At 44.7% G+C, this 19,836-nt stretch overlaps 1 protein-coding gene across 1 annotated transcript in view; it reads left to right on the top strand.

Annotated features, from left to right (window-relative positions):
• Nucleotides 1-352: 352 nt before the first annotated feature.
• Nucleotides 353-19,836, top strand: part of emc3 (ER membrane protein complex subunit 3) — a 36,957-nt gene continuing 17,473 nt past the window's right edge. The window contains exons 1-5 of the mRNA XM_070895579.1: nucleotides 353-526; nucleotides 5,879-5,936; nucleotides 7,355-7,448; nucleotides 11,708-11,812; nucleotides 19,684-19,765. Of these exons, the coding sequence (XP_070751680.1) occupies nucleotides 372-526; nucleotides 5,879-5,936; nucleotides 7,355-7,448; nucleotides 11,708-11,812; nucleotides 19,684-19,765 (494 nt within the window). The 5' untranslated portion in view covers nucleotides 353-371. The remainder of the gene's footprint in view (nucleotides 527-5,878; nucleotides 5,937-7,354; nucleotides 7,449-11,707; nucleotides 11,813-19,683; nucleotides 19,766-19,836) is intronic.

Here is a 19,836-nt window from a genome sequence, read left to right as displayed (position 1 = left end):
CAAAGCAAAGTGCAAGTGTTGGAAATCAGCGTAGCTCTCTCTCAGCCCTGCACTGGGAGTGTCAGCCACATCTTTGTGCTCAAATCTCTGGAGTGGGGACTCTGGAGTTTGGTGATAATCCTGATATTATTTTACCGCCAGTGGCAAACGAATATAACTGTTAATTGTCCTGCGACATAACACTCTTATGAGAGCTGCACACTAAACATCATTGACAATGAAACACCTTGCATTACAGGCGAGGGTGGGCACGGCCCAATAGACGAGCAGCAGCCTGAACATCGGTCACGTGCCGGCACCTTGTCTCTGTCAAGGACATCACGTGATCTTTATCATGCGTGCGGCCGGGGAGACGTCAGTTCCGGTGGAAGATGGCGGAGCCCGAGTTGCTGCTTGATTCTAATATTAGGCTCTGGGTGGTGCTGCCCATCGTCTTCATCACTTTCTTTGTGGGCCTGATTAGGCATTACATCTCCATTCTCTTGCAGAGCGATAAGAAGCTGACGGAGGAGCAGGTTTCTGACAGGTAGGGAGATTACTTCCAGCAAATAATAACCTGCACCCCCCCCAATCTCCATGGAGACCATCTTCTTTCCAAGAAACTCTGGAGTAATGTGTCAAATGTTTAATGGTGTCCTTGCTTTGAATTTTGGTCACTTTTATCTTTGTAAATTCTTTGAACGTTTCAATGCTTGCATTTTTTTTACATTATTTAAATGTTTTATTTGCCATCTCCCATTTCTGGCCTTCTGAATGTCATTAATATATAATATCCGGAAAGGGAGAGTCTGTTCCCTGGTCTTGAGCAATCGGAGCACAGTTTATTCCAAGCTGATTTTATTTTCGCCTGAGAGATACATGGGAACAGCTTGTGGGAGCTGCTTGTGAACGAGCATTTTTAGATACCCTGTGCACGATAGAAAGGCAAAAGTCGACTCTGTAATATGTGAGGTGAACTTTGAATGTGGTTTGTATGCCTGGGTGCTAAATAAAACTGGGATTGCAACTGGCTGGAGTCGTACACCCTGTTTGGCCCCCTTCTGATGACACTCCACTTTGAGATACTTTATGGCCATACCAATTTTGTTGTGTCGAGAGAGCAGTGCTAGTTGTTTGTGCTCCACATTGATTGACTAGTATGAGTAGAATTTTTTTTTAAATAAACTTTTTTTAAATGGTAACTACAAACAGAGGTTGGCCTAATTTCTCAAGAATTAGATGTGGTTTTAATATACATATACATTTAGTACTTAATTTACTGGTATGGTTTGCATTAGGATCATAGAATTGTTACTGCACAGTTGGAGGCCATTCAGCTCATCGAGCCTGTGCTGGCTCTCTGCAAGAGCACTTCAGCTAGTCTAACTCCTCTGCCCTTTCCCCTTAGCCCTGCAATTTTTTTTTTCTTGAGGTACTTATCTAATTCCCTTTTGAAAGCTGTGATTGAATCTGCCTCCACCACCCTTTCAGGCAGTACATTTCTAGATCTTGCTGTGTAAAAATACTTTTCTCATGTTGCCTTTGGATCTTCTGCTAATCACCTTAAAACTCTGTCCTCTAATTCTTGACCCTTCTGCCAATGGGAACAGTTTTTCTCTCCTCTGTCTAGACCCCTCAAGATTTTGAACACCTCTATCAAATCTCCTCAACCTTCTCTGCTTTTCAGAGAACAACCATAGCTTCTTCAGTCTATCCCTGTAACTGGAGTCCCTCATCCCTGGAACCATTTTTGTAAATCTTTTCTGCACCCTCTCTAAAGCCTACACATCCTTCCGAAGATGCGGTATCCAGAACTGGACACAATACTCCAGTTGCGGCCGAACCAGTATTTTATAAATGTTCATAATTTCTTTGCTTTTGTACTCTCTGCCTCTACTTATAAAGCCCAGGATCCTGTTTGCTTTTTTAACCGCATTCTCAACCTGCCCTGTCACCTTCAGTGATTTGTGCACATATACCCCCACATCTCTCTGATCCTCCACCCCTTTTAGAATTGTACCCTTTAGTTTATATTGCTTCTTCTCATTCTTCCTACCAAAATGTATCACATAAGAACATAAGAAATAGGAACAGGAGTAGGCCATACGGTCCCTCGAGCCTGCTCTGCCATCAATATGATCATGGCTGATCCGATCATGGACTCAGGTCCACTTCCCTGCCCGCTCCCCTTATCCCCTTAACAATCAAGAAACTGTCTTTCTGTCTTAAATTTATTCAATATCCCAGCTTCCACAGCTCTAAGGCAGTGAATTCCACAGATTTACAACCCTCAGAAGAAATTTCTCCTCATCTCAGTTTTAAATGGATGGCCCCTTATTCTAAGATTATGCCCCCATCTGTGGGAACATCCTCTCTGCATCCACCTTATCAAGCCTCCTTATAATCTTATACGTTTCGATAAGATCACCTCTCATTCTTCTGAATTCCAGTGAGGTAGAGGCCCAACCTAATCAACCTTTCCTCATAAGTCATCCCCCTCATCCCGGAATCAACCAAATGAACCTTCTCTGAACTGCCACCAAAGTAGGTATATCCTTTCGTAAATATCGGATGTTGAAGCGCTGCTGCTTTTCATGAAAGAAAATGTTGTGGAGGCATAGGCTAATTCCAGTAAATAAAGTCATTAACAGAAACATTTTCTGTTTGTTATCCTAAGCACATTACTGAAAGCTTAAACCTCGATCTCGAAACTGAGGAAAATGTTCCCAGAGGGAATTGGGGCTTGCCTTGAGATTAATTAAAATACGGCCGCTGGACGATTTAAAGAGTGATAGAAAAGAAGAAAAAATCTAATAGTTAAAGGGTAATAGTTTGTAAATGTAAACATGTGCATCAAACAACAGTATGTCTTCCAACAATTCTGCTTTCAAGTGTAGTGTAAACACAGTGAAGTTGTTGCACAGAATAACCACTGGATGGAGTCTGTGCCTGTTGTGTATTTAACCATCTTGCAATGACATGGTCATGTAACTGTAACTCATGTACACTGTACCTGTACCTTTAGAAATGCACACCCTGACCACAGGGGGTGAACTTGCGGGAGACACTCCTCACCTGGATTTCCAGAAAGGGAAGGTCCCACCCAGGGTCCACACTCCTTGGTCCTGGCAATAAAGGTGAAGGTCACAGAGTGACAGTGTCTGATATTTCCATGCCTCATGTGAGTTTGTAGTAAGGTGCAGAGATGCTACATTTGGCGACGAGAAACGGGAATCACCGAACCACGAGGATGGCCACCGGTGGCACAGAGGAACGTTATTATGTGGGTGAGGACTGGGACGACTTCGTGAATGGTTTTGGGGGGGACTGTCAAGAACGGGCTTTCAATAAGGTGAGGAACCTGCTGTGTTCCAACAAACTGTTGACTTTGTATGGTTCCTGTAAAAAAAAAAAAAACTGGTCTTAACATGCGATGCGTCATCCTACGGGGTTGGGTATGTGTTGCAGCAGGGTAACGATGACGGCCGACTCCAACCGGTGGCTTACGCCTCCAGGTCGCTCTCCCAGGCAGAGCATGGATACGGCATGGTTGAGAAGGAAGCACTCGCGTGTGTTTATGGTAGACAGTTCGAGCTAGAGACTGACCACAAGCCGTTAACATCCTTGTTGTCCGACAGCAAGGCTGTGAACGCCAATGCGTCAGCTCGCATACAGCGCTGGGCCCTCACGCTGGCTGCGTATGACTACGCCATATGGCACCGGCCAGGCACCGAAAATTGCGCTGACGTGCTCAGCTGGCTCCCGCTGGCCACCACCGAGGGGACGTCGGAGCAGAGCGCCGAGATAGTCATGGCCATTGAGGCTTTTGACACTGCGGGCTCCCCCATCACTGCCCGCCAGATCAAACTCTGGACCAACAGGGACCCCCTCCTATCCATGATAAAGAAATGTGTCCTGACTGGGGATTGGGCGCCCGCACACAGGGCATACCCTGAGGAAGTCAGACCGTTTCAGAGATGGATGGATGAGCTCTCCATCTTGGGGCAGTCGGGTAGTCATGCCCAGAAAGGTAGGGAAGCGGTCATCAGGGAACTCCCAGCGAGCACCCTGGCATCGTGTTAATGAAGGCCATTGCCCGGTCACATGTATGGTGGCCAGGGATTGACTCAGACCTGGAACACTGGGTTTGCAGATGCACGACGTGTTTGCAGCAGGGCAATGCCCCCAGGGAGGCCCCACTCAGCCCGTGGCCCTGGCCCACCAGACCATGGTCACACATTCACGTAGACTATGTGGGCCCGTTCATGGGGAATGTGTTCCTGATCATTGTCGATGCATACTCAAAGTGGATCGAGTTCATCATATTGAACTCGTGCACCGTGGAGAGTCTGCATACGGTTTTCTCGACCCATGGCTTGCCGGACATCCTGGTCAGCGACAATGGCCCGTGTTTCACCAGCCATGAATTCTAGGAGTTTGTCGGGCAATGGTATCAAGCACGTCTGGACAGCACCGTTCAAGCCGGCTTCCAATGGCCAGCGGAGCGGGTGGTCCAAGTCATAAAACAGGGCATGCTACGCATCCAAGGACCCTCCCTTCAGTACCGCCTATCGTGCCTCCTGCTGGCCTACAGGTCCCACCCGCACTCGTTCACGGGAATCCTGCCAGCGGAACTCCTCATGAAACGCACGCTCAAGACGTGGCTGTCTATCATTCACCCAGCCCTGGCAGACATTGTTGAGGGCAAGCGCCAGTCCCAAACTGAGCTCCATGATCGAAACTCGAGGGGGAGGTGTATAGAAATAGATGACCCGGTATTTGTTCTTAATCATGCTTTGGGACCCAGGTGGCTTGAGGGCACTGTAATTGGCAAAGAAGGAAATAGTATCATAGTGGTCAGACTAAACAATGGGCAGATATGCCGCAAACACTTAGACCAAGTAAAGAAAAGGTTCAGCATAGACTCGGAGGAACCTGAAGAAGAGCATGAGATAGCACCCACACCACTGCCAGCGCACGAGCAACAAAGACAGCCCTCAGCATGCACAGTCCCTGCAGCCAGCCGGACAGGCCGGAATCACTTCGTGACAGAGACGCGTGCCGAGGCTCAGCCACCAAAGCCACAACTGCGGCGCTCCACAAGAGAGCGTCGACCACCTGACAGACTTAACCTCTGAAACAAAAAGACTTAAGGGGGGAGGTGATGTCATGTATTTAACCATCTTGCAATGACCTAGTCATGTAACTGTAACTCATGTACACTGTACCTGTACCCTAGAAATGTACACCCTGACCACGGGGTGAACTTGCAGGAGACGCTCCTCACCTGGGTTTCCAGGTATAAAAGGGGAGGTCCCACCCAGGGTCCACGCTCCTTGGTCCTGGCAATAAAGGTGAAGGTCACAGAGTGACCATGTCTGATATATCCATGCCTCATGTGAGTTTGTAGTAAGGTGCAGGGACATTACAGTGCCAACTGCAAAGAATTGGAATTACAGTATTAAAAAGGTCAATGGGCTGTACAGCTGATGGTGCATGGTGGATAACTCCACTTGCGTAGCAAGCCTACTGCTCACTGGACCCAGGGTGTCTCTCCCAAAACCAATTGCTGTATTTTTCTTTTACACACCATTGTTTTCTAGTGTATACCCTTCACCTACCGCACACCCACCTGATGCTGTCATCAAATTGCTTTGATGTGGATATTAAAACGAGCTAGAAAAGATAAATAACTATATTAATGAGTTAGTGATTAACTGAAATACTGCATTGGCACTTGACCATGTGAAATATGTGCAAAAGCCACGCGACTTTCGAAGAAGATTGTCGAACTACTGGTGAAAGTTTTGACGTCTCAGCCCATCTGGCATAACCTCCATTTCTGTTACATTTACTGTATAGTCTGCTAAAGTATAACTGATTTTGTTTTCTTTTGCAGTCAAGTTCTGATCAGGAGTAGAATTCTGAGAGAAAATGGCAGATATATTCCAAAACAGGTAACTCTTAACTTCTCTCCTTAGCTGCGCAAAAGTAACTTTTTGGCCCTTGGATAAGAAGATTACTGGCCAACTAATTTGTGAGTTTGTGCCAGTGTAGTTCATTGTTAAACTGAGTGGCACAAAGTGCCTGAGAGACTGTTTACTTGCCCACCTAATTTTATTTCATGGATCATATACCAGTCTGGAGGGTGGGTATCTGACTTATCCCTATCTCTGTAATTTCCTCCAGCCCCACAACCCTGAGATGTCTGCGCTCCTCTAATTCTGCCCTCTTGAGCATACCTGATTATAATCGCTCAACCATCGGTGGTCACGCCTTCTGTTGCCTAGGCCCCAAGCTCTGGAACTCCCTGCCTAAACCTCTCTGCCTCTCTTTCCTCCTTCAAGACACTCCTGAAAACATACCTCTTTGACCAAGCCTTTGGTCACCTGCGCTAATTTCTACTTGTATGGCTCGGTGTCAATTTTTTTTATCGCATAATACTCCTGTGAAGCGCCTTGGGATGTTTCACTATGTTGAAGGTGCTATATAAATACAAGTTGTTGTTATTCCTCTGCTACACTTGATCCATTGCTAGGAGGAGGATGAGAGAGGCTCAAGATAACCATCAGTTTTTCATGTTTTTAAAAATAAGTTTCAGAATAAACGGCATTATCACCTGTAATATTCTCTCTTTTTCTTGCTTGGCTCAAATTTGAACATTTTAGATTCTTTTTCCTTTCTAATGGTGTCAGCTTGATTTTTCTACAGTATTTTGCTTTTGAATGCAGTCACTGTGCTGGGATATGGCTCTATCGGTGGCAACTGCACTCCCATAGCGCACCAAAGTTGCCACTCTTGATGTGGACATTGTGTTATTGACAGGTTGTTTGATTGCAGCTAAGCACCATATTGTTCCCACTTGACATCCTAGGGATTAGGAGAAGGAACTTTGGTCATTTTCTCATTATCCAGTCTTGTGGGATGTCCACCCTCAACAGGGTTGGGCTGACTTGTGCTGCCTGGCTGATGAGGCATGTGGGTGACCTGGTCATTCTTTCCAACCAGTGCTGATCTGTAGCTGGCCACTCGAAGATGCGCAAAATATGGTATGGACGGTTTGCACGTTCAACTTCCCTCAAAACTGGGCGAGTACCTTTTTGGGGCCTTGCACCCGCAGCTCGGATGAAATTGGGACCTTGGCAAATGGAGAATTAAAAAAAAATGCATTGCATTCCAGATAGTTCATAAGTATATGTAATCACCCAAAATGTTAGATCTAGATAGAAATCACCTAACTTAATATTGTATCCAGGTTTCCATATAGATTGGATTTCATTTTGTGTATTTCTAACCAACAATGTTTTTTTTTCCTCTTGTGGTGAATTTTAAATTCTATGCATTTTGATCTGTTTCCCTATTTATTACATTCCAGTCCTTCTTAACACGGAAGTATTATTTTAACAATCCTGATGATGGATTTTTCAAGAAGACCAAAAGAAAAGTTGTTCCACCCTCCCCTATGACCGGTAATGGGTTCTTTTTCTGCTTCTAAGATGTGTTGCCGATATATAATCTAAGGTGAACTCAAAAGATGTGGTGTCAATATTCGAAAAAGAGCAGGGCTTGTTCTCCTGGTCTTTTGGCCAACATTTATCCCTCAACCAACATCACAAAAAAATAGATTATTTGGTCACTTACCTGATTTCTGTTTGTGGAACCTTGTTGCATGCCAATTGGCTTCCAGATTGCCTGAATAACAACAAGGACTGCACTGCAGAAGTAATTCAGCGGTTGTAAAGTGCTTTGGAATATCCTGAGGTAATATGTAAATGCAAGTTCTTTTATTACTAACTGGTGCATAAAAAAAGTCGCCTTGGATAAGCTAGTTGAAGAATCCAAAAACAATTCCGTCAAAAAATTGTCACGTGGTCAGGTTGTCACTGAATGTTTCCCAATTTGCTTTGTGCTTTCAAACTCAGTTATTGCAGCATACATTTCTGTAATTGCATTTTTTTGTTCTTTGGAGATAACCCACATCTCACCACTTTGTGGTGACGATGCATTGGTACTTTTACCTAAATCATCCTAATTTTTTTTTATAGGGGTGAAAAAGAACCTGTACATTTTGGGCAGGAATTCCATCAGCGTTTTGAAAGTTAGCTTTAACATTTTGGATGTGGACCCGCTTCTTTCAAAAAGACTACACCTAACACATTCAACCTGTTTTTATGTTTTCTCTAGATGCTGATGACCTGTTTTTGTGTATCCAGCATCTGTTTTTTTTTTTTTAAACCCTGATTCATGAAGTCACAGAAGTGGAACTTCATGATGCTGTATCAGGGAGAGTTCTGCACATGAAAGGCTGCCCAGGAAGAGAGATCATCAGTTTTAAAGAATAAACACAGTAAAATGGGCAGTTGCACGAGGCTGATAATTGTACGTGTATCTACACTGTCCAATACACATAACCTTTTTACAGAAAGTAATCTGCTGGCACTTTAGTTGTTAATTGGGAATATTCACAGGAAATTTAATTTCAACCTGCACATTCATTCCCCTGCAAGATGTCATTGTTGCCTTCAGACTATTGGACAGTCAAGACTGTACATTCTTCATAACGACTGCAGAGCAAGACACTCTGTTTTCTGTGAACAAGTGTTTGTTGGAACAGGGAACGATGGACAGTGATTGACGTCCCTCCCATCCTCTCCAGATGTGCAGTGTTCTGTTTCGGTGGTGGGGGGGGGGGGGGAGAAAAACACAACATGTTTGTTTTTCAGTAACTTATTGCAACTGGATTGACAAATGTGTGGACTTTTAATGGGGCTGATTAATGCAGTATGTTGATGTACTATCCCATTACAATAAAGACTTGCATTTATATAACGCCTTTCAGGATGACCCAAAGCACTTTAGTCAATTAAGTACTTTGAAGTATAGTCATTATTGTAATCTAGGAAACCAGCAAGCCAATTTGTGCACAGCATGCTTCCACAAACAGCAATCTGATAATGATCTCTTGGTGATGTTGATTGAGAACATAAGAACATAAGAATTAGGAACAGGAGTAGGCCATCTAGCCCCTCGAGCCTGCTCCACCATTCAACAAGATCATGGCTGATCTGGCCGTGGACTCAGCTCCACTTACCCGCCTGCTCCCCGTAACCTTAATTCTCTTATTGGTTAAAAATCTATCTATCTGTGACTTGAATACATTCAATGAGCTAGCCTCAACAGCTTCCTTGGGCAGAGAATTCCACAGATTCACAACCCTCTGGGAGAAGAAATTCCTTCTCAACTTAGTTTTAAATTGGCTCCCCCGTATTTTGAGGTTGTGCCCTCTAGTTCTAGTCTCCCCGACCAGAGGAAACAACCTCTCTGCCTCTATCTTGTCTATCCCTTTCATTATTTTAAATGTTTCTATAAGATCACCCCTCATCCTTCTGAACTCCAACAAGTAAAGACCCAGTCTACTCAATCTATCATCATAAGGTAACCCTCTCATCTCCGGAATCAGCCGAGTGAATCGTCTCTGTACCCCCTCCAAAGCTAGTATATCCTTCCTTAAGTAAGGTGTCCAAAACTGCACGCAGTACTCCAGGTGTGGCCTCACCAATACCCTATACAGTTGCAGCAGGACCTCCCTGCTTTTGTACTCCATCCCTCTCGCAATGAAGGCCAACATTCAATTCGCCTTCCTGATTACCTGCTGCACCTGCAAACTAACTTTTTGGGATTCATGCACCAGGATCCCCAGGTCCCTCTGCACCGCAGCATGTTGTAATTTCTCCCTATTCAAATAATTCTCCCTTTTACTGTTTTTTTTTCCCCAAGGTGGATGTCCTCACATTTTCCGACAATGTATTCCATCTGCCAAACCTTAGTCCATTCGCTTAACCTATCCAAATCTCTTTGCAGCCTCTCTCTGTCCTCTACACAACCTGCTTTCCCACTAATCTTTGTGTCATCTGCAAATTTTGTTACACTACACTCTCTCCCCTCTTCCAGGTCATCTATGTATATTGTAAACAGTTGTGGTCCCAGCACCGATCCCTGTGGCACACCACTAACCACCGATTTCCAACCCGAAAAGGATCCATTTATCCCGACTCTCTGCTTTCTGTTAGCCAGCCAATTCTCGATCCATGCTAATACATTTCCTCTGACTCTGCGTACCTTTATCTTCTGCAGTAACCTTTTGTGTGGCACTTTATTGAATGCCTTTTGGAAATCTAAATACACCACATCCATCGGTACACCTCTATCCACCATGCACGTTATATCTTCAAAAAATTTCACTAAATTAGTTAAACATGATTTCCCCTTCATGAATCCATGTTGCGTCTGCTTGATTGCACTATTCCTATCTAGATGTCCCGCTATTTCTTCCTTAATAGTTTCAAGCATTTTCCCCACTACAGATGTTAAACTAACCGGCCTATAGTTACCTGCCTTTTGCCTGCCCCCTTTTTTAAACAGAGGCGTTACATTAGCTGCTTTCCAATCCGCTGGTACCTCCCCAGAGTCCAGAGAATTTTGGTAGATTATAACGAATGCATCTGCTATAACTTCCGCCATCTCTTTTAATACCCTGGGATGCATTTCATCAGGACAGGGGACTTGTCTACCTTCAGTCCCATTAGCCTGTCCAGCACTACCCCACTAGTGATTGTCTCAAGGTCCTCCCTTCCCACATTCCTGTGACCAGCAATTTTTGGCATGGTTTTTGTGTCTTCCACTGAAGATCGAAGCAAAATAATTATTTAAGGTCTCAGCCATTTCCACATTTCCCATTATTAAATCCCCCTTCTCATCTTCTAAGGGACCAACATTTACATTAATCACTCTTCTGTTTTATATATCTGTAAAAGCTTTTACTATCTGTTTTTATGTTTTGTGCAAGTTTACCTTCGTAATCTATCTTTCCTTTCTTTATTGCTTTCTTAGTCATTCTTTGGGAAAATTTTAAACAGCAATCTTCTAGTTTCCCACTAACCTTGGCCACCTTATACGCATTGGTTTTTAATTTGATACTTGCCTTTATTTCCTTGGTTATCCACGGCTGGTTATTCTTTCTCTTACTGCCCTTCTTTTTCACTGGAATATATTTTTGTTGAGCACGATGAAAGAGCTCCTTAAAAGTCCTCCACTGTTCCTCAATTGTGCCTCCGTTTAGTCTGTGTTTCCAGTCTACTTTAGCCAACTCTCTACGTCTACTCTCAACGTCTCATCCGAAAGACAGTACCTCCGACTGCAGCGCTCCCTCAGCATTGCACTGGAGTGTCGGCCTAGATTTCTGTGAAATCAAGTTTCCAAGTGAAATTGTAGGATGTTGGTTCATGCCCATTGTTTCCCACACTGTTATCCATTTTAGCTGGTCTGTTGAAGGAGCGAGAGAAAGGAAGTGAATGTAGGCTGCTTAGGTCCATTCTCTTTCCCCATCCCCAGAAAGTACAAAATCTGAACGTGAATCAGCCCAGTATGCTTGTATGCACATTCTAGTGACTGGTTGGAGTTAGAAAATGCCTGAGAACATGTATCTGCTTCCTTCAGCCAAGGAAGGGGGGATGGTAGTAGAAATTTCACATCTGGCTTTCTTCCTTTTCCCATTTATGTATCTTGAGGGAAAACAATTTGCTGTTTAACATGGGTGACTTTCTGATTTAAGGTCACAACATATCTACCAAATGTAATGGAAATTCTGCCTGAACAGGAGTTCTTGCATTGCTTATGATAAAGCAGATGAAACTGAAACCTAGTGATTTTTCCATTTTTATATTTACAGACCCCACCATGGTGATGGATATGATGAAGGGTAATGTAACCAATGTGCTTCCTATGATTCTCATTGGTGGCTGGATTAACTGGACCTTCTCTGGTTTTGTTACCAGTAAGTAACGCACTGTAAACTTAATTGTTAATGAACTGTATGTAAACTGATTCTGGACAAACACCAGCTGCAGGCAGGTGACCCCCTTTTATCAATATCACTAAGACAATTCCCATTGGGAAGACTAGCTATGAATTCCATTCTCTTGTAATGACACCATCACTCGACCCAGCGCATGCAAATCCTTGGCATCCTCTTCAACCCAGAGTTGAGTTTCAAACTCCACCTCCCATCCAACAACAAGGCTGCTCATTTCAACCTCAAACATTGCCTGTCTTCAACTCTACTTTAGTCTCCACCAGTGAAACCCTCATCCATGCTTTTGTCACCGCTGGACTTGATTTCTCTGATGCCTTTCTAGTGTTCCATCCTCCACCCTCTATAAATGGTTATGGAGCGGTTGCTCCCACTCTGACCTCTCTGTCCTCTGTCTCCTACACTGTTCGAATGAAGCTCAATGCAAGCTCAAGTTAAAGCACCTCAACTTTCGTTTAGACACTTTACAGTCTTCTGGACTCAACATTGAGTTCAACAATTTCAGACTTGACCTCTGCCCACATTTTGTTCCCTTTTCTCCCTTTTTTTTTTCTTTTTTTTTTTTTTACAACCTCTTCCCCCCTTTTTTATTTTAGAAATATAGAAAATCGGAGCAGTAGTAGGCCATTCGGCCCTTTGAGTCTGCACCACCATTCAATATGATCATGGCTGATCCTCTATCTCAACACCATGTGCCATGTGGGAATTCCTGGATGCTTCCCTCAACGGGGATGACCACATGTGCAGGAAGTGTCTCCAGCTCTTCCAACGCTGAGTCTCTGAGCTTGAGCGAGGACTGGAGGCACTGAGGAGCATCCGAGAGAATGAGAAGTACGTGGATAGCTCGTTTCAGGCGTTGGTCACCCCACAGATTTAAAAGGGTACAGGAGGATAGGGAATGGGTGACCGTCGCACACAAGAGTATGGCGAGGCAGGTAATGCAGGAGTCCCCTGAGGCTATCCTGCTCTTCAACCGGTACTCTATTCTGACTACTGGCGAGGGCGGTGATGCCTCTGGGGAGTGCAGCCAGGGCCAAGTCCACAGCACCGTGGGTGGCTCAGCTGCACGGGGGGAGGAAGAAGACTGGAAGGGCTATAGTGATAGGAGATTCAATAGTTAGGGGAGCAGATAAGCGCTTCTGCGGCAGCAAAAGTGACATCAGGATGGTGTGTTGCCTCCCTGGTGCAAGGGTCACTGATGTCACTGAGTGACTGCAGATCATTCTGGGGAGAGAAGGGGAACAGCCAGTGGTTGTGGTCCACATTGGTACCAATGACATAGGTAGAAAGAGGGGTGAGGTCCTGAAAGCTGAGTTTAAGGAGCTAGGAGTAAGATTGAAAGCCAGGACCTCAAAGGTGGTAATCTTGGGATTACTGCCAGTGCCACATACTAGTGAGGGTAGAAATAGGAAGGCTAGTCAGATAAATACGTGGCTGGGGCATTGATGTCGGAGGGAGGGCTTTAGTTTCCTGAACAATTGGGACCGCTTCTGGGGTAGGTGGGACCGGTACAAGTCGGACAGGTTACACCTCAACAGAGACGGGACCAATGTTTTTGCGGGTGGTTTTGATCGTGCGGTTGGGAGGGCTTTAAACTAGCTTGGCAGGGGGATGGGAACCCAGGAGAGGGCTCTGAGCTAGTTAGTGGGTGAGCGCTCAGATGAACAGAACCCCAAGAAAGGATGCAAAAAGCAGGAGGCAACAGAGCAGAGTAGCACTGGGGTAAGTGTAAACCACAAGGTGATAGGAAGGGACAATATATATGAATATAAAGGGGCTGCAGGAGGGGTCAAAACTAAAAATCATGGTTTAAAAACTAGTATTAAAACACTCTACCTAAACGCACGCAGCATTCGAAATAAAGTAAATGAGTTGACGGCACAAATCATTACAGATGGGTATGATTTGGTGGCCATTACAGAAACATGGTTGCATGGTGGCCAAGACTGGGAATTAAACATACAGGGGTATCTGACAATTCGGAAAGATAGATAAGAAGGGAAAGGAGGTGGGGTAACTCTGTTAATAAAGGATGATATCAGGGCAGTTGTGAAAGACGATATTGGCTCTAATGAACAAAATGTTAAATCATTGAGGGTGGAGATTAGAGATAGTAAGGGGGAAAAGTCAATGGTGAGCGTAGTTTATAGGCCCCCAAATAATAACTTCACGGTGGGGCGGACAATAATCAAGGGAATAATGGAGGCGTGTGAAAAAGGAACGGCAGTAATCATGGGGGATTTTAACCTACATATCGATTGGTCAAATCAAATCGCACGGGGTAGCCTTGAGGAGGAATTCATAGAATTCATAGAATGCATACGGGATTGTTTCTTAGAACAGTATGTTACAGAACCTACAAGGGAGCAAGCTATCTTCGATCTGGTCCTGTGTAATGAGACAGGAATAATAAACGATCTAGTAAAAGATCCTCTTGGAATGAGTGATCACAGTATGGTTGAATTTGTAATACAGATTGAGGGTGAGGAAGTAGTGTCTCAAACAAGCATACTATGCTTAAACAAAGGGGACTACAGTGGGATGAGGGCAGAGTTGGCTAAAATAGACTGGAAACACAGACTAATTGGCACAATTGAAGAACAGTGGAGGACTTTTAAGGAACTCTTTCATAATGCTCAACAAAAATATATTCCAGTGAAAAAGGGCGGTAAGAGAAGGGATAACCAGTCGTGGATAACCAAGGAAATAAAGGAGAATATCAAATTTAAAAACCAATGCGTATAAGGTGGCCACGGTTGGTGGGAAACTAGAAGATTGGGGAAATTTTAAACGACAGCAAAGAATGACTAAGAAAGCAATAAAGAAAGGAAAGATAGATTACGAAAGTAAACTTACGCAAAACATAAAAACAGATAGTAAAAGCTTTTACCGATATATAAAATGGAAAAGAGTGATTAAAGTAAATGTTGGTCCCTTAGAAGATGAGAAGGGGGATTTAATAATGGGAAATGTGGAAATGGCTGAGACCTTAAACAATTATTTTGCTTCGGTCTTCACAGTGGAAGACACACAAACCATGCCAAAAATTGCTTCACGGGAAGGTGGGAAGGGAGGACCTTGAGACAATCACTATCACTAGCGGGGTAGTGCTGGACAGGCTAATGGGACTCAAGGTAGACAAGTCCCCTGGTCCTGATGAAATGCATCCCAGGGTATTAAGAGATGGCGGAAGTTATAGCAGATGCATTCGTTATAATCTACCAAAACTCTCTGGACTCTAGGGAGGTACTAGTGGATTGGAAAGCAGCTAATGTAACGCCTCTGTTTTTTTTTTTAAAAAAGGGGCCAGACAAAAGGCCGGTAACTATAGGCTGATTAGTTTAACATCTGTAGTGGGGAAAATGCTTGAAGCTATCATTAAGGAAGAAATAGCGGGACATCTAGATAGGAATAGTGCAATCAAGCAGACGCAACATGAATTCATGAAGGGGAAATCATGTTTAACTAATTTACTGGAATTCTTTGAGGATATAACGAGCATGGTGGATAGAGGTGTACCAATGGATGTGGTGTATTTCGATTTCCAAAAGGCATTCGATAAGGTGCCACACAAAAGGTTACTGCAGAAGATAAAAGGTACGCGGAGTCAGAGGAAATGTATTAGCATGGATCGCGAATTGACTGGCTAACAGAAAGCAGAGAGTCGGGATAAATGGTTCCTTTTCGGGTTGGAAATCGGTGGTTAGTGGTGTGCCACAGGGATCGGTGCTGGGACCACAACTGTTTACAATATACATAGATGACCTGGAAGAGGGGACAGAGTGTAGTGTAACAAAATTTGCAGATGACACAAAGATTAGTGGGAAAGCGGGTTGTGTAGAGGACACCGAGAGGCTGCAAAGAGATTTAGATAGGTTAAGCAAATGGGCTAAGGTTTGGCAGATGGAATACAATGTCGGAAAATGTGAGGTCATCCACCTTGGGGGAAAGAAAAACAGTAAAAGTGAATATTATTTGAATGGGGAGAAATTACAACATGCTGCAATGCAGAGGGACCTGGGGGTCCTTGTGCATGAAACACAAAAAGTTAGTTTGCAGGTAATCAGGAAGGCAAATGGAATGTTGGCCTTCATTGCGAGAGGGATGGAGTACAAAAGCAGGGAGATCCTGCTGCAACTGTATAGGGTATTGGTGAGGCCGCACCTGGAGTACTGCGTGTAGTTTTGGTCACCTTACTTAAGGAAGGATATACTAGCTTTGGAGGGGGTACAGAGACGATTCACTAGGCTGATTCCGGAGATGAGGGGGTTACCTTCTGATGATAGATTGCGTAGACTGGGTCTTTACTCGTTGGAGTTCCGAAGGATGAGGGGTGATCTTATAGAAACATTTAAAATCATGAAAGGGATAGACAAGATAGAGGCAGAGAGGTTGTTTCCACTGGTCGGGGAGACCAGAACTAGGGGCACAGCCTCAAAATACGGGGGAGCCAATTTAAAACCGAGTTGAGAAGGAATTTCTTCTCCCAGAGGGTTGTGAATCTGTGGAATTCTCTGCCCAAGGAAGTAGTTGAGGCTTGCTCATTGAATGTATTCAAGTCACAGATAGATAGATTTTTAACCAATAAGGGAATTAAGGGTTATGGGGAGCGGGCGGGTAAGTGGAGCTGAGTCCACGGCCAGATCAGCCATGATCTTGTTGAATGGCGGAGCAGGCTCGAGGGGCTAGATGGCCTACTCCTGTTCCTAATTCTTATGTAACACCATGGGCCCAAATTTCCACATGATTTGCGCCTGATTTTTAGGAGCAACTGGTGGAGAACGGACTATCTTAGAAATCGCAATTCTCCACATTTTTTTTTCTGCAGTTCTAGTCAGTTAGAACAGTTTCACTTTGGAACAGAATTTTTTCTTCAAAAGGGGGCGTGTCCGGCCACTGACGCCTGATTTCAAAGTTTCCACAGTGAAAACGTACTCCAAACTAACTTAGAATGGAGCAAGTGAAGATTTTTGTAGAACTGAAAAAACCTGTTCTACACATTAAAAAAATCAGGCGCAGATTACAAATTAGGTGTCCAGAACGAGGTTGGGGGGGGAAGGGAAGTTATCAAATTCTATAATAAATCCTTATGTATACTTATAGAAATATTATACAAATAAATCCAACCTGAATAAAAACTTATAAGCAAAGAAAAGATTAAATAAACCATCTTCCTACCTGTGTGAATGTGCTTCAGCCTGGGAGAATGCTGCAGGAAGCCTCAAGTTGAGGCAGCCGTTCGTTCCCGTGGTGGGGGGGAGGAGGAGGAAGCCGTTCGTTCCCGGGTGGGGGGGGGTGGGAGGAAGCCGTTCGTTCCCGGGTGGGGGGGGGGTGGGAGGAAGCTGTTCGTTCCCGGGTGGGGGGGAGGAGGAGGAAGCCGTTCGTTCCCGGGTGGGGGGGAGGAGGAGGAAGCCGTTCGTTCCCGGGTGGGGGGGAGGAGGAGGAAGCCGTTCGTTCCCGGGTGGGGGGGGGTGGGAGGAAGCCGTTCGTTCCCGGGTGGGGGGGAGGAGGAGGAAGCCGTTCGTTCCCGGGTGGGGGGGAGGAGGAGGAAGCCGTTCGTTCCCGGGTGGGGGGGGGTGGGAGGAAGCCGTTCGTTCCCGTGGTGGGGGGGAGGAGGAGGAAGCCGTTCGTTCCCGGGTGGGGGGGGGTGGGAGGAAGCTGTTCCCGACGGCGGGGGGGGAGGGGAAGGGGAAGGGGAAGGGGAGACGGCTGCCTCAACTTTGAGGCTTCCTGCAGCCTTCTCATTGCTGCAAGAAGCCTCAGTGCTGATGGCAATGTGCTTTTATTAAAAAATGTTCAAAAATTAAACAGCTACAAAGAACGACAAAAATGGCCGAGTGCCAATGTTTCTTTCACACTGCGCGAACGCTCCAACACGCGTGTGCAGGGTTGCCGGCAGGAAAAAAACTAATTTAAATGGTACCCGCCCCCTCCCACTTACAAAATCGGCGCGAGTGGTAGGCTCCGCCCCCCCCCGGGCGCCGCGCCAAGCAGACATGGAGCTGCAGGGCGCTCCAGAATCGCGCGTTTTTTTTTCGGCGCGAAAAACGGGCGCCCAGCTCAGAGGGGCGCCCGGTTTTTATCGTGTGGAAACTTGGGGCCCATATTCCTGCTTTTTCATCATACACTGTGATGCCTTTTGTTTCTAGAAATCTATCCATCTCCGTCTTAAATATAGTCAGTGATTTGGCCTCCACAGCCTTCTGTGGTGGAGAATTCCACAGGATCACCACCCTCTTAGTGAAAAAATTTCTCCTCATCTCTGTCCTAAATTTTCTACCCCATATCCTGAGTCTGTGACCCCTTGTTCTAGACTTTCCAGCCAGGGGAAACATCCTTCTCGCATCCAGTCTATCCAATCCAGTCCGAATGTTATACGTTTCAATTAGAAGATGGTTCTCTCATCCAAATCGTTTATTTTTATCTGATTCCCATGACAGCTGGTAATTATTCTGCCATTCACACCCCATCTAGACTCACCTTTTGTTTCCTAACTTGTGCCATTACCATCTCAATTTGGCCCATCATCCCTTTTATCTTAAAACCTCTCCTGCCTTCCACCCTATCACAGACCTTCCCTTTTGTTCTTTCCTCCCCTCCCCCTTTCAGTGCCCCATGCACTTAAGAATCTATTCCATTTCAAACTTTTGCCAGGTCTGACGAAGGATCATTGACCTGAAATATTAACTCTGTTTCTCTCCACGGATGCTGTCTGACCCGCTGAGATTTCCAGCATTTTCTGTTTTTAATCCATAAACTCTTAACTGATTCAAACCTCAAAGACCCATATCTAGTCCCACATATTCCATTATCTCCAACCTTGCTTACTTGCATTGGCTTCACGCCCACAGTGCATTAAATGAATTCTCCATCCTCCTCTACAAATCCCATCATGCCCTTGCATCATAGAAATTTACAGCACGGAAGGAGGCCATTTCGGCACATGGTGTCCATGCTATCCAACAAGAGGCTATCCAGCCTAATCCCACTTTCAAGCTCTAGGTCTGTAACTCTGCAGGTTATGGCACTTCAAATGCACATCCAAGTACTTTTTTAATGTGGTGAGGGTTTGTGCCTTTACCACCCTTTCAGGCAGTGAGTTCTAGACCCCCACGACTCTCTGGGTGAAGAAATTTCCCCTCAAATCCCCTCTAAACCTTCTACCAATACTTTAAATTTATGCCCCCTGGTTGTTGACCCTTCTGCTAAGGGAAATAGGCCCTTTATATCTAGGCCCCTCATAATTTTATACACCTCTCATCCTAAACCCCACTAACTCACCTCTACTTTTTCCACCATTAAAACCACCTTTAAGCATGATATAAATTCAAGTTTTTGTTAAACTCCTTTATAACATTCAAAGTACCTATATAGTTTCTTCTTCACTCCCTGTCAATGTAAATTGTTTTATCCTGTTCACTCCCTGCCAGTGTAAGTTGTTTTTTTTCCCTTACTTTGATCTCTCTGTTCTATGTACCTATTCCTTCACTGAAAGTGGAGTCATATCTTCTATGAATTTTGAGAATCTCCTAGTTTATAGGAGATGCTATAGAAGGGACCACATTTACTTTCCCTGTGGCCTTCTTGACTTTAATCTAATTTTTCCCTAACGTGTCTGCTCTGTCGAAGTTAGTGTAGCTCTGCCAGCACTGATTTAATGCCCATTGTACTGTCTCGGTGACGTTCATTTTATTCTTATTTATTAATGCAAAGCAACTCTACCATTCTAGATGATGGTACAAACACAAATAGATAGTCTGAATGTTAAGTACATGTTCAGGAAATTGAGGATGGAATGTTTTTAAAAATATTAAAGCACTTTCTTTTCTCTTCAGCCAAGGTTCCATTTCCTTTGACACTGCGTTTCAAGCCCATGTTACAGCAGGGAATTGAGCTGCTCTCACTGGATGCTTCCTGGTATGTTGGAAAGTACACAAGAAAAGTCAGAAAAGGGTGTTTGGCCCATCAGTACTAGTATAACAATACTT

This window comes from Pristiophorus japonicus, chromosome 12 (genome assembly GCF_044704955.1).
Source record: "Pristiophorus japonicus isolate sPriJap1 chromosome 12, sPriJap1.hap1, whole genome shotgun sequence".
NCBI classification, from domain to species: Eukaryota; Metazoa; Chordata; class Chondrichthyes; family Pristiophoridae; genus Pristiophorus; species Pristiophorus japonicus.
This window is presented reverse-complemented; position numbering and strand designations above follow the sequence as displayed.